The 15,803-nt window shown below is 34.8% G+C and overlaps 1 protein-coding gene across 3 annotated transcripts in view; it reads left to right on the top strand.

Annotated features, from left to right (window-relative positions):
* TRIM23 (tripartite motif containing 23) overlaps positions 1-13,823 on the top strand; it is a 33,010-nt gene extending 19,187 nt beyond the window's left edge. For 2 of the 3 annotated variants that reach the window (XM_061129669.1, XM_061129671.1), the window contains 5 exons: positions 3,145-3,279; positions 6,371-6,500; positions 7,320-7,430; positions 8,690-8,814; positions 11,760-13,823. In XM_061129669.1, coding sequence (XP_060985652.1) covers positions 3,145-3,279; positions 6,371-6,500; positions 7,320-7,430; positions 8,690-8,814; positions 11,760-11,939 — 681 coding nt within the window. In that variant the 3' untranslated portion in view covers positions 11,940-13,823. Of the gene's footprint in view, positions 1-3,144; positions 3,280-6,370; positions 6,501-7,319; positions 7,431-8,689; positions 8,815-9,264; positions 9,335-11,759 lie in introns of all 3 variants that reach the window. The other variant, XM_061129670.1, reaches the window with a different exon arrangement.
* Positions 13,824-15,803: the final 1,980 nt, after the last annotated feature.

Raw genomic sequence — 15,803 nt, forward strand, 5'->3', positions numbered from 1 at the left:
TAACATTTCTTCATATTAGTTTTTCTGTTCACATGATTGTTGGCATTTTTGTCTCCTGATTTGAGTCTAATGATACATTACGCACAACTGTCCTTCTGAATGTTGGCTGAATGTATCTTTGTATCTAAATTATTTGTATCTGGATAGAAAGAGCTTAATAAATACTTGTTCAGCTCAAGCTACACAGCAGAATTACAAACGGAGCATGTCCTAAATCATAGTTAAGTGACTACTTCAAAATATTTTTATATTTATTTAATTTAAAAGTATGCTTATGGCTACTGAAATATTCAGAAGTATTTTAGAGTTTCTGAAGCATTTTGTCAACGTGACTGATAAATGTTAATGGCAGGGTATTATCTCCTGGGGTTAATGCAAATGAAATTGGGGTCTTGGATTCATTCTTCATACGTACTTATTAGTTTCATTCTGATTTATGGCCACAGAACCGTAATCTCAGCCAGTAGTCTTAAAAGTTCCTGCCACAGAGATACCTTAACAGAGGAATGGATGAAACATCACATATTTATTACCAATTTTGAGGATAAAATTTAATCATCCCTCCCCTCCAAAATAATTGATGCATCAACTAAGGCATGATGCTGCTTTGTTAGGATTTATTTATGAGGCATACATCTTTTTTTGTGCCTGCTATGTGCCATGTAAATTCTAGGTACATGGAATACGTCAATAAGCAAAATAGGCCAAAATCCATAATTTTGTGGAATTAGCATCTTAGCAAGAAGACAGTACAATAAGCCATAACCATTTCTAATAAGTAAATTATATAGTATGTTAAAAAGTGACAAGAGCTAAGGGAAACGGAAAATGTGTGAAGGTACAGCAGATTGCATTTTGAAATAGGGTAAGCATCATTGAGAAAAGGTGAGATTTAATCAGACTCAAAAGGGAAGAAGGTGAAGGGAACTATCTCACACCTTAGTGAACAAGATTTTAGTAGAGGAAATGGTTAGTGCAAAAACCCTAGGGTGACATGTATTTGAGGAACAGCAAAAGAGGGCACTATGGCTGGAATAGATGGATAGTAATAAGCGATGGCAGAGAAGGCAGTGGCACCCCACTCCAGTACTCTTGCCCAGAAAATCCCATGGCTGGAGGAGCCTGGTGGGTTGCAGTCCATGGGGTTCTAAGAGTTGGACATGACTGAGCGACTTCACTTTCACACATTGGAGAAGGAAATGGCAACCCACTCCAGTGTTCTTGCCTGGAGAATCCCAGGGATGAGGGAGCCTGATGGGCTGCCGTCTGTGGGGTCGCACAAAGTCAGACACAACTGAAGTGACTTAGCAGCAGCAGCACCAGCAGCTATAAGTGATGGAGAGAGTAATAGGAGCTGAAATGAGAGGAAATAGGGAATTATATAAGGAGAGCCTTGTGGCCATTGGAAGGACTTCAGCTTTTACTGATTGAATTGGAGAAACCATTGTGAGGTTTTGAGCACAAGAATGATTTAATCTTACTTAAAAGGATCTGGCTGATGTGAAAAGGCCAAAGAGAAGGAAGGCGTTCAATAGTTAGGGACTATTGTGGCATTCCAAGTGAGAGAGAATGGTAGCTTGGATAGTAGGGGCTAGAAGTACCCAGATTTTGGAAATCCAGTAGGATTTGTTGACAAATACATGTGAAAATGAGGAAGGAGAAGACAAGAAGGACTTCAGGGTTTTTGTTCTGGGGATTGGAACAGCCAGATTGCTGTCACCTCATATGAATATGGCTTCCCTCGTAGCTCAGTTGGTAAAGAATCTGCCTGCAATGCAGGAGACCCCAGTTCGATTCCTGGGTTGGGAAGATCCCCAGAGAAGGGAAAGGCTACCCATTCCAGTATTCTGGCCCAGAGAAGTCCATGGACTGTATAGTCCATGGGGTTGCAAAGAGTCAGAAACTACTGAATGACTTTCACTTTCTTTCTTTTCATATGAATATACAACAGTGAGCAAAAACTGACAATGCTATTTCTTTCATGGGGTTTATATATTGTTGGAAAATCTATATCTTATGAAGAATACACTGGCATATGTATAGAATATTTCTGGAATAATATTTGAGCAACTGAAGGAAAGAGCCTGGGACTCTAGAGTGAGACAGAGACATCACAGTTTGACCTTTAGTCCTTTGTTTTTGGAACCAATATGTGTATCTTACATTATTTTGAAAAACTCTTATAGGAGTACTATATATGTGTGTGTATATTTATACACGCACATAGAAATATGTGCATACACGTTCAACTTGCTGTATTTTAGGACTGGACATTGCTATGTAACCAGCATTCAGATCCAGTAACAGGGCATTACCAGGACCCCAGAAGACCCTCAGACTCTCTTCTAGTAACTACCTGCCTTTCCTCCTAAGGATAAACGACTGTCCTGATTTCTAATGTATACTTTGTTTTTGCCTGTTTTGGTAATTAATAAAAGTTGGAATCATACAATAAGAACTCTTCATGTCATTTCTACCCTTATTTCATGTGAAATTCATTTTGTCAAAATGTAATTGTAGTTCATTTTTATTGTGATAGTGTTGCATTTGTGGATATAAAATTATTTATCTGTTCTTATGTTGATGGGCTCTTAAATTAGTTATTAATGTCTGACTATTGTTATCTTAGTCAAATTTACACATAAGTTAACTTTGAATGTTGTTGTTGAATGTTCAACTCTTGCGACCCCATGGATTGTAGCATGCCTAGATCCTCTGTCCTCCACTGTTTCCCAGAGTTTGCTCAAATTCGTGTCTGTTGAGTCAGTGATGCTGTTTAATCATCTCATCCTCTGCCATCCTCTTCTCCTTTTGCATTCAATCTTTCCCAGCATCAGGGCCTTTTTCTGTGAATTAACTCTTTGCATCAGGTGGCCAAAGTTTTGGAGCTTCAGCTTCAGCATGAGTCCTTCCAGTGAATATTCACAGTTGATTTCATTTAGGATTGACTGGTTTGATCTGCTTTCAGTCCAAGGGACTGTGAAGAGTCTTCTCCTCCAGCACCACAGTTCAAAAGCATCAGATCTTCAGCAGCTAACTTTGAATACTGTAATGTTAAATGAGCTTTTCTTGAGTTTTAGTGATATCTCTTTTTTTCTGATTTCTTTAAAAGGTTTATAAGAAATATCATCTTCTCCTTTCTAGGATGATTGTAGAGTTGTCTTGGCAAAACAAGAAATTACGAGGTTACTAGAAACATTGCAAAAGCAGCAGCAGCAGTTTACAGAAGTTGCAGATCACATCCAGCTGGATGCCAGCATCCCTGTCACTTTTACAAAGGTAATATATTCTGTACTTCATTTTTAGGTGTGTTTTTGAACAAATCATAATTGTTTTACCTTCCATGGTAATTAGCTTGAAGAGACAACTAAAAAATTAATGAACCATAGGATTAAAAAAGAAAACTTTATCAGTGGAAAATAGAAGGTGGTGTAATGAATCTTCTATACTCATCACCACCTACCGGAACAGTTAATAACTTTTTATTTCACCTACCCTTCTCCCAGTCTCTTTCTACCTACAATCTCCCAGGTTATTTTGAAACAAATCTCGACATGTTATTTCATCCCAACATCAAATCATTCTTAAAACACAATAAAAATACCATTACCACACCTAAGAAATTAAATACATCTTTAATATTACCCATTATCAAATTAGTATTCAGATTTCCTAGATTGCTAAATGAATTTTTTTTAGGTCTGAGACTGAATCCAACAAGGTATGTATTTGGCATTTTTTTATATGTTTTGGTCTCTTTTCAAGTGGATTCCCCCGAATTTAAAAAGGTACATGTGTTTCATTTTGCTCTCTATTTTTGAGTGGCTTTAAAATTGTTTTTAATCTTGTTTTATAATTATGTGAAGCATTCACATGGTCCAGAGTCATATCTACAAAGGAAAGTACATTCAGTGAAGTCTAACTTAAATTCCTGGCCCCTCCACCCTTTTCTTCCCTTCGCCATAGAAAACTATTAAGAATTTTTCTTAGTTTTATTCATCATTAAAAAAAATAGAGAAATATGTTTGCATGTACTCTCCACCCATTTAAAGGTAGAGTACTGTACTCACTTCTCCACCTTGCATTTTAACTTGAGGGTACATCCTAGAGGTCACTCCATAGCAGTATATAGTGACCTTTTCCATTTCCTTTTGCATCTAGAAGGTTCTTGATTGTATGTACATTTTTTTTATTATGGTAAAAAACACAAAATTTTTTACCATCTTAACCATTTTTTAAGTGTATAGTTCAGTATTGTTAAGTATATTCACACTGTGTGAAACATTTTCAGAAAGTTTTCATCTTGAAAAACTGAAACTATACCTTATAAGCAACCACTCCCCTATTCACTGCTTCTCCTCATATCTTGGTAACCACTGTTCTACTTTCTGTTTCTTTGAATTTGACTACTCTAAATTTAGTGTATACGTGGATAGTATTTGTCTTTTTGTGACTGGGTTTATTTCACTTAGTATTATGTCCTCAGAGTTCACCTGTGTTGTAGTATGTGACAGGATATCCTTTTATTTTAAGTCTAAATAATATTTCATTGTTTGTATATGCCACATTTTGTGTATACATTCATCTATCGCTGGATATTTGGGTTACTTTACCTCTTGGTTATTGTGAATAGTGCTGCTGTGAACATGATTGTATAGACATCTGTTTCAGGCTTTGTTTCCAATTCTTTTGGATAAATACCAGAAATGGGACTAATGATTTATATAGTAGTTCTGTTTTTGATTTTCTGAGGAAATGTCATACTGTTTCCTTAGCAATTGCATCACATGATATAAATCCCACCAAAAGTGCATGAGGATTCCAATTTCTCCACATTTTCACTTATTATTTTCTGTTTGTTTTGTTTTTGTTTTTGTTAGTAGCCATCCTGATTGGTGTAAAGTGATATCTTATTGTGGTATTGATTTGCATTTCTCTTGATAATCAGTGATGTTAAGCATCTTTTCATATGCTTCTTGGTCAGTTCTGTGGAGAATTTTTTAGAAGTCCTTTTGCCTATTTTTCTGTTTCTGTCTTTTTGTTGTTGAGTTATAGGAGTTCTTTATGTATTCCGGATATGAACCCATTATCAGATACATGATTTGCAAGTATCTTCTCCCATTCTATAGTTTTCTTCTTCACTCTCTTGATTGTGTCCTCTGATTCAGAAAAGCTTTTAACATTGATCTAGTCCCATCTATCTGTTTTTGCTTCTGTTGACTGTTTTTCATGTCATATCTAAGAAAATCATTGCCAAACCCAGTGTCGTGAAGCTTTTCTGCTGTTCTACGAGTTTTATAGCTTTGGTTCTTATGTTTAGGGCTTTAATCTATTTATTTATAATCCAGATATTTAGAATTATTTATATTCTTTATAAACCTTCCATTTCTCCATTATATAATGAACTTGTCCCTTATAACAGTTTCTGACTTAAAAATCTATATTATCTGATATTAGGATGGCCAGCCCTGCTTTCTTTTGGGTATGATTTGCATCCCAAAGAGATTTGCATCTTTACCATCCTTTCACTTTCAAACGTGTGTTTCCTTAGATATAAAGTGAGTCTCTTTTGTAAACAGCATATTTTTAGATCTTGGTTTTTCACCCATTAGGTCACACTATGTCTTTCAAGTGGAGAGTTACGTCTATTTATATTTAAAGTGATTATTGTTAAGTAAACCCTTACTGTTGTCATTTTGTTCATTTTCTGCCTAACTTGATAAGTTTTTTTTGTTTCACCTTTCCTCTTTCATTGCCTTTTGTGTTTTATTGATTTTTTTTATAGTGTCATGGTTTGATTTCCTTCTCATTTCCTTTTGTTTATATTCTATGGATTTTGTGTGTGTGTGTGTGAGGTTACCATTGCAATTACATAAAATATCTTAGTTGTAACATTCTGTTTTAACTTGATAACAAATTAACTTTAATTGCATACAAAAATTCTATTTCTCCACAGCTCCACCCCCTGTACTTTATGTTATTGATGTCACAAATTATATCTTTATATACTTTATATATCTTTATTTTAATTAATATATTTAGCACAGCATGAAAAATTTTATTTAAAGAAGATTCAATAGAGCTAAAAAATCTGGGAAAAATAAGTGTGTGTGTGTGTATTTTTTAGCTTACATAGTATGTAGTAAGTTTTACTAAGCCAAGATTTAACAAAACAGTGAGGATACATTTCCTCTTTCTATATATCAGAATCAGGGTATTTTAATATGGGAATAGAACTCTGATTTTAATGGATTGAGGAATGAGTAGGAGACAAAGTAATTAGCAAAGGTATTTTATAAATAAAAGTGTAAGTGCTAATACTTTTAACTCTGTATCAAAATTAAAAGATTTATTTTTTTAAAAATTATAGGACAATAGAGTTCACATTGGACCCAAAATGGAAATTCGAGTTGTTACATTAGGATTGGATGGTGCTGGAAAAACTACTATTTTGTTTAAATTAAAACAGGATGAGTTCATGCAGCCTATTCCAACAATTGGTAAGTATGCGTATTGCTTTTACCTTAATGAATATTTTATAGGAAAAAACCCTAACTTACAGATGAGTTCTCAGGACCTTACTTTACGCCCATCTGATGTGGAGATTGGCTGTAAGACATCAGCATTTCAGAGGAAAAATGCAAGGTTCAGTGACTGTGGGATTGAAATGTGGATTGAGGAGGGATTGTAAGAAAGAACAGAATATTGGTGGGACAGCTGGAAGGAATAAAGAAAGTATTGATGACTCTGGCTGAAAATTAGGGATGAGGAGGTGGCAGTGCTGCAGAGCTGGTACTCGGCTGTCAAGGTCTAAGGACCCTGCTGGGTTAGGGGGCTAGCCCTGGTTAAAGGCATACATTTCCCCATGTGTGTTTATTACAAGTGGAGTTGGTTAGATAGTGCGGTATGAAGATGATTTGTAAGTCACAGCTACAAATGGGGTTGCCTGTTTTTGGTGTGTCACGCATAAGTCAGTTTTTTAATTTTTTATTATTATTTTTTTCCATTTATTTTTTTTAGTTGGAGGCTAATTACTTTACAATATTGTAGTGGTTTTTGCCATACATTGACATGAGTCAGCCATGGATTTACATGTGTTCCCCATCCCGATCCCCTCTCCCACCTCCCTCCCCACCCCATCCCTCTGGGTCTTCCCTGTGCACCAGCCCTGAGCACTTGTCTCATGCATCCAACCTGGGCTGTTGATCTGTTTCACACTTGATAATATACATGTTTCAATGCTGTTCTCTCAAAACATCCCACCCTCGCCTTCTCCCACAGTCAGTATTAAAGTAAGTTTTTTTTTTCCCAAAAAACAGGTTTTAATGTGGAAACTGTAGAATATAAAAATCTAAAGTTCACCATTTGGGATGTAGGTGGAAAACACAAATTAAGACCATTGTGGAAACATTATTACCTTAATACCCAAGGTAAGAGTGTAAAAATTACATCTTAATTTTTCAAATTTTTAGAATGTCAGTTCAGTTTTCAGTGCATTGATTTAGCTAATAAAACTGATATTTTAACATTGATTAAATACATGACCATACTATTACATATTGGTAGCACGCCCCACACTATTAAGAAAATTAAGCTAGATAGACTGGGATATGTACTCTGGTATATTTCATGAAAAATGATAACATAATATTTATCTTATACATGTAAGCAATTAAGGGTACTATCTTCTTGGTATTCTTAACAAAGAGTAGTATTAGTGTTCATATGAGTATAATCATTGGCAATAGTGTGGTATAGGGTAGAATTTGTGGTGTATAGTTCTGTTGCTCTATTCAATTCAATTCAACTCAACATTTGTCCCATTATAATCTCTAAATAGCTCCACTCCTTTATTTCCATTCACAATTAGTTGTCATCAGCAGAAGAACCCATAGTGGTTTGATTTTAACCAAACTGTGTTATGTGACATACGTGCCACTTAGCATTTATTAACATAAATGAACTGTACATTTTGCCTCCTGTACCCCAGCATAAAGCTTATGTTCATGCTCCTTGTTCCATATATCGTCCTGTTTTCCAGCTAGAAGAAAGACCAGATAATTTTTACTTTGAAATTTTTGATAGTAGGTTAGTATGAGCCAGTGATTAAGGGGAAGAAATGGAATTTTGAACATGAGGAATGGTTGAAAGCCTAGGATGTTTAGCTGCCATTAGATAGCTGGAAAGTTTTCAAAAGACAGTTCAGTAGATATTCGTGAAGTTTCTGCTATGTATTTTGAGTACAATTTATGGAAAGTGCTGTGCCAGGCACCTAAAGAGAATACCTTGGAGAGATAAAGTTGGTGACTTATTTATTTTTAAAAGACTATCTTTTGGTAAAGGAAGTAGAGTAATCAAAGTAAAGTAATCAAAGAAGGAGCATCAGTAGGTAGATCATGAGAGGTACATTTTCATTCATTAAGAGAAAAATATTAAATGATATGCAAAGCAATATGTGTTTGGTAGTGCAAATGTTGTAAATCCTGTTATAAATGAGGAAAAAATAGACCAAAAGTTAGGTGAACTGCTTGAGATCATATCATTAATTATTGCTAGGTGCTTCTATAATAGGCAGCCTTCCTGTGAAAATAATGATGGTAGACTCACCATAGTATAACATTAAAATATTTAGCCCACTTACTGAAATTAAACAAGTGACTAAATGAATATTTTTGTCTTTTTTTGATAGCTGTTGTGTTTGTTGTTGATAGCAGTCATAGAGACAGAGTTAGTGAAGCACACAGTGAACTTGCAAAGTTGTTAACGGAAAAAGAACTCCGAGATGCTTTACTCCTGATTTTTGCTAACAAACAGGTAATACATTTGTATTTCAGAATATTTATTTTAGCATTCCACATTATAAGGTAACTGTTAAGATTTTGAGAGAAATAACTCAGAAGATACAAAGTTTCTGCATTGTATTTTGAATGCAGTCTATATGGAAGGTGCTGTACTTGGTACCTTGGAGTATACAGAAAGAAATAAGGTAGTTGATACTCACCAGAAACTCCTATGTATTTAGGTTTGCATGTTAAGTGTTTATTTCTAATACTGCTAAGTGCAGATTAATAAGAAGACTGCTAAGTGACTTCAGTAATATTAATATAAAGTATTATGGAAAATTAGAGAGTAGTTCTAAAGTTTGTATTTTCTAAGATTTATAAAAAGTAGGATTTGAATTGAAATTATAGGTAATACTTTGAATTAGTATGTGAAGCAAAGAACAACTACAGACAGAAAAAATAAAAACATGAATATTTTTAGAGAGCATCATGGAGACCAACATATGCCAGCAAATTTGAAAAATTCAGCAGTGACCACAGGACTGGAAAAGGTCAGTTTTCGTACCAGTCCCAAGGAAAGGTAATGCCAAAGAATGTTCAAACTACCATATGGTTGCACTCATTTCACATGCTAGCAAGGTAATGCTCAAAATCCTTCAGGCTAGGCTTCATCCGTAGCGAGAATTGAGAACTTCCACATGTACAAGTGGGATTTAGAAAGGCAGAGGAACCAGAGATCAAATTGCCAACATCCACTGGATCATAGAAAAAAGCAAAAGAATTCCAGAAAAATATCTACTTCTGCTTCACTGACTATGCTAAAGCCTTTGCTGTGTGAATCACAGCTAACTGTGGAAATTCTTAAAGAGCTGGGAATACCAGACCACCTTACCTGTCTCCTGAGAAACCTGTATCAGGACAAGAAGCAACAGTTAGAACCAGACATGGAACAATGGACTGGTTCCAGATTGGGAAAGTAGTATGCCAAACTGTATGTTGTACATCATGCGAAATGCCGGGCTGAGTGACTCACAAACTAGAATCAAGATTGATGGGAGAAATATCAACAACCTCAGATATGCAGATGATACCACTCTAATGGCAGAAAGCAAAGAGGAACTAAAAAGCTTCTTGATGAGAATGAAAGAGAAGAATGAAAAAGCTGGTTTAAAACTCAACATTCAAAAAACTAAGATCATCACTTCATGGCAAATAGACAGGGAAAAAGTGGAAACAGTGACAAATTTTATTTTCCTGGGCTCCAGAATCACTGCGGACAATAACTGCAGCCACGAAATTAAAAGATGCTTGCTCCTTGGAAGAAAAGCTATGACAAACCTAGATGACTTAGTAAAGCAGAGATAGCACTTTCCTAACAAAGGTCCGTATAGTCAAAGCTATGATTTTTTTCAGTAGTCATGTACGGATGTGAGAGTTGGACCATTAAGAATGCTGAGCGCCAAAGAACTGATACTTTCAAACTGTGGCAGGTGAAGATTCTTAGATTTTGAGACAGCTTCTAGGAGGATAAGAATGCTTTTCTTTAGAGTGATAAAGTAGCTTAGATGTCATAAGAAGGAAGAGTTGGATAGACAGTAAGGATTTTCCCCTTAATTAAAAAAAAAGGCAAGCTATTAAGAACTGATACACTTCACTTTATGATTAAAGATATGCAAATAAGGCAGAGTGAAATACCATTTTCCACTTATCATCTTGTTAAAGATGAAAATGTTTGATAATCCTCAGACATGGATACACTGCTGGTGTGGTTATTAATGTGAGATATTTTCTTGGAGGGCAATATGGCAGTACTTTGTCAAAGTACTGCATATAAAAAGTACTGTTTTAGATGCATATACCCTTTTACCCTGTAATTCTCTAGTAATGTATTCTGTAGACAGATATCCTAAGGTTGTCTTGGAGATAATTTTGCAAGTGTATGTATTTAAAAACATGTTTGCCTCCATGTATATGCATATGTAATAGCACATAAGCACATATTTTCAATGTAAATATTCAGTATAGGACTGGTTAAGAAAATTATGTTACACCTACAGTGGAATGCAATACAGAAGTTAAAAATACTGGTGGAAAATTTTTTCTGCTTGTCCTGACAATGGAAAGGTATCTTTATTTTCAATATATGTGTTAAGAAAACAAACCAAAAAAACTAGAATGTGTCCTGTTCATTTACATGAGTGTGCATAGAAGTTTTCTGGGAAAATATGAAAGAAATTGTTACTGATGGTTGCTTCTGGGAAGAAGGGTATTCAGGGCTGTTTGGAGAGATTTTTGTTGTTGTTGGCCTTGCTGCACAGCTTGCAGGATCTTAGTTCCCCTACTAGGGACTGTACTTGGGTCCCTGGCAGTGAAAGCAGTGAGTCCTAACCACTGGACCGTCAGAGAATTTCCTGGGAGAGTTTAATAAACTCTTTATAAACCCTATGTAAGAGCCATTTCTTATGATATACGTGTATTAATTTCCTTTTAAGTAGATGCCTTATAATGACATGGGCAGTATCTTTCATTCAGGGGGCACAGCCTCATTGATTTCATTGCAAGACTATTGCATGGCGGTCCAGTGGTTAGGAATCCGGCTTGCAGTGCAGGGGATGCTGGTGTGGTCCCCTGGTTGGGGAACTAAGATCCCCAGTGCTGTGGAGCAGCTAAAAGCTTGTGCCACAGCTACAGTCCCTGTGCTCCAGTGAAGCATCCCTCATGACACAGTGATGATCCTGTGAGCTCATGCAGCCAAATATTTTTTTTTTAAAGACTGTTCTTACAAACTGTTATAGCCAAAACAATTCTTTTTCTGTTCTCATTAATCTCTGAATAATTACTGAAAGTTGAATTTAGGTTTTAACTTTAGGCTTCTGTTAAAGTGATACCAGCAGAACTGTATACAGCAATAATTACAAAAATGCTAATTTGCATAGACTTATGAAAAAAATTTTTTGATGTGTATTTATCTTTTAGGATGTTGCTGGAGCTCTGTCAGTAGAAGAAATCACTGAGCTTCTTAGTCTCCATAAATTGTGCTGTGGCCGAAGCTGGTATATTCAGGGCTGTGATGCTCGAAGTGGTATGGGACTGTATGAAGGATTGGACTGGCTCTCACGCCAACTTGTGGCTGCTGGAGTATTGGATGTTGCCTGATTTTAAGTGTAGCAGTTGTTTAAAGTTTTGTGGTTAAGAGTTATTTTGCACATAACATGATGTAAGAAATTCTACATCTGAAAGATAGCTAATTTACGATGTATATATAGGAATCTTGGATTGGGAATTCAGTACAATATTGCTTTTAAAAACTCTGTAGTAAAATTTAAATAGCTGATTGAGCAGATTAAATTGGATTAAACAGGGACTTACTGGATATGCATTTTTTTAAAACATACATTTGTTAAGTTTTTCAGATTACGTGTGTACACACAGATTACTTAGCACACACACATGCATGTTCTACTTACTGTTGGTACTACTGGTATGAATAACTGGGATCCATTAGTATTCGATCCAGCATTGGGAAGTAAGTAGTCACAGTGAAAGAGCAGGTGAAGGTTTATTCATTCAAAGAAAGAATAGCCAACCAAGTGTCTAATGGACCCTCTGTATGAAGCAGGTGAAGCATGGCTTCTTAACTTGCCTTTTCACTGGATTTTGGCAGTATGCGGTAGCAAAAAAGGCAGTGGCTTAATGAAATAAAATCCAAACTGCATCTTTGGGTAATAGGATTACTTTAATGTTCAGTATAACAGAACATCTTTAATGCTAAGAACTATAAGCTATAGAAGATTAATATTTTATACAGTATTTTATTAAAGCTCTCTTAAAGCCTTTTGTATAAAACCCAGTAAGTTAGAATGAAATGTAATCCAACTAGGCCTGATGTTGTCAGATCAGTACTACACTGAAGAACAATTAATAAAAAACTGTGAAAGTCAGTTATATTCTAGTTGATCTTCACTTATGAAAAGACTGATTTGCAGAGCTGAACCTGGATGTATTATTTCCAGGGTCAGAGTTCTAAATTTGTCCTTCTATTTTTCAATATAAAGTACTTAGTAGTGTGTTTTTTAAAAATAATATTGCATCTTTAAGGAGAATGACTATAGGTAAAATGTAGTAAGTTATACGCAGAAGCCAGTGTTGGTCTACATAAAAGGTAGAGATCTAAGTAGAAATTACCTCTACCTCAAGAGAAGTTATTTAAGTAGTGGAAATGAATACCTTAAAACGTTTTCCCAAAATAAGTGCATTTATTTAAACAATAAAAGGTGATCAAGGATTTTCATGACAAGGCCTTAAGAGGTGGTTTGAGAGAAACATGTCTACAAAAGGAAAAGAAGAAATGTATAAAAAGTTTATATCACATTTATTACAGGGTTGTGAGTAAAAAATTTAAAGTGTGTGCTCTTTACTGTTTTTCATTTTTTAAGGACACTCCCTTATTATGGCAGTCTAATTTTATATTTAAAAATACCTAGATTGGGTTTTATATATATATATTTTTTTTAATGCTCTTTATACTTTAGATGAAGTGCTTCCTAGAGGGCTCTTTGATAAAGAATCTACATGCCATCATAGGAGACACGGGTTCAGTCCCTGGGTTGGGAAGATCCCCTGGAGATGGGAATGGCAGCCCACTCCAGTATTCTTGCCTGGAGAATCCCATGGACAGAGGAGCCTGGTGGGCTACAGTCCATGGGGTCACAGAGTCAGGCACGACTGAGCACATACTTTAGGATGAGGTTAAATCCTTACGATGGCTGATGACAAGATGTGACTTCTGGGTGGCACTGTTTTGGTTGTCTTTTCAAATATATTTCATTTAAAAACAACGAAACTTTTAGAAAACAAAGCATTAAAAAAAAATCCATCAGTTGTGGGCAGTGTGTAAATAAGTAAATGTAATATCTCATCCTTTATTTTTCAAGTAAAAGGTCATGCTGTTAGAAGTATAGTTTGTGCATATAATACTTCTGAATTAAATTAATATTTGATTGCAGTAACTGTGAAAAATAAAAAAACGTGTTACATTTGCCTGTGAGCCCTTGAACTGTTTTGTCTACTAAGTAATTCAAAAACAGTCTAACACTAATATGTAAACTTGCTTTCTTCTGTAAATTTATTTTACCAGTTTTGCTTGACTTTTAAATCACATTCCTAGCATATTTCTACAACACAATTTAAAAATTGTGCTTAGACCTGATTATAATGTATCTAGTAGTAGTAGTTATTATTTTTTTAAGAAGTTTTTTTCAGGCTCTTATTTCTATTTCTGGTTGTACTTTCACTAATTATTAGCAAGACTGCGCTAGTTCCCTCTGGGAAATGTCAAACTTGAGAGGTTTTAAATACAGTCTATTTGGATTTGCCTCCTGGCACTGAATTTCTGTATTAAGCTAAATACTATTGTATAGTTTACGTAAAGCAGGTTTTTCAAGTGTATAGTCTTGGTCTGTAATTCTGGAATGCTTTATAATCACCAGAAGCCATTATTTGCATTATACAAATCATCAGAATGGATAGCAATAAAATGTTAAGATCACTTTAAAGAAATCCTATCATCTTTCTAAAAATTCTTGAATTATCTATATAGTAGTATTGCTGGTAACCAGTTAAAGTCATACTTGTGCTGTGGTTAGGAGAAACAAAACAAAATGGGATAGGGATTGACTTCAATGTCAAATTGAGATAGTTTATTAAAAGTTTAGAAATGTTATTCTTTATTTGCAACTTACGTCACATTTAAATATGTATTAAAACTGTAGTGTTTTTTAAAGGAGAGCTAAAATTCTGCACTGACTAAAGTGAAATAATTGCTTTTAAAATTTTTAATTTAACCTGTTTCACACAGAATATCATATTTTAAATAACTGTTTTCAGAAAAGGCCTTGGAAAACCTAGTTATATCCTGAGCTAATATTGCTAAAAGAAAGACTTTTTATGTAACACTGAGATACTTCTCAATTTGCAAGGTGGTAATAAGGAAGAAAATAGCTGTACTTTTCCCTATAAAGAGTAATAAATGAAAAGGACTAATGAGTAAGCATCAGTATCTTGCTAATAGTTTAAAACATGCTTTAAAATAGACATATAGCAATATATATTTTTTAGGTCTACTGATTATGGTAAATTTGTGACATGGAATGGAAAAATTCATTAATCAAACCTGATTTCCTCTCAAAGCAAAAATAATTGTATTTTGGGGAGGATGAGGCATCACCACCACCACTTGGTGGCAGTTATCACCCAAAGTTTAGGATTAAGCTTTTATGAATGAATTGATAGGTAAGTCTAAACACCTAAAATTAGGGGAAAAAGGTAAGTGTCATAGTGGAAAGTCATTTTGTGTCCCAGTTTTAGTTCTTTTTAAAAGGAGGACACAATATTAAGAGTTAAGGCATGTTCTTCCATCAGTTTGTGGTACAAAATGGGTAAAGGAAATAATCCTGCTGATCAGTAGAAGGAAAAGTATAAGCTTAGATATTAAGCATGAGAATGTGAATTTCCTAAACAGGTCTGTTGAACATGTTCCTCCTGTAAGTTCCTAAGAGTTTGTTTGGAAAGTAGAAGCAGTGATTCTGAAGTTATGAAATAATTTATGAGGGTGGGTGAAGAAATCAGTTTAAGACTTAAACTCACACTGTTCTGATTTCTACTAATCTCTCCCTTGTTAGATATTAACATTTTTACTCAATATGTAGTTTTCTTGATGATATATTTTGTAAGATAAGAAGAGATACCATAACCTGAAGACAAAAGTTGTTTAGCTACATTAGAGAAACGATATGAAAATAGTAAATGAACTATTGTATAAAACCATGGACTCAGGTATATTCATTTATTCTGATTCTTTTATTTGAAGAATATTTCATAATTATTCAGGAATTTAACACTTTTGACCACAGGAACTTGCTGTTTATTGAAATTTTGCTTACCACTTACTTAGACTCTTGAGAGTCCCTTGGACTGCAAGGAGATCAAACCTGTCAGTCCTAAAGGAAATCAGTCCTGAAT

Source organism: Dama dama, chromosome 25 (genome assembly GCF_033118175.1).
Source record: "Dama dama isolate Ldn47 chromosome 25, ASM3311817v1, whole genome shotgun sequence".
Taxonomy (NCBI): Eukaryota; Metazoa; Chordata; class Mammalia; order Artiodactyla; family Cervidae; genus Dama; species Dama dama.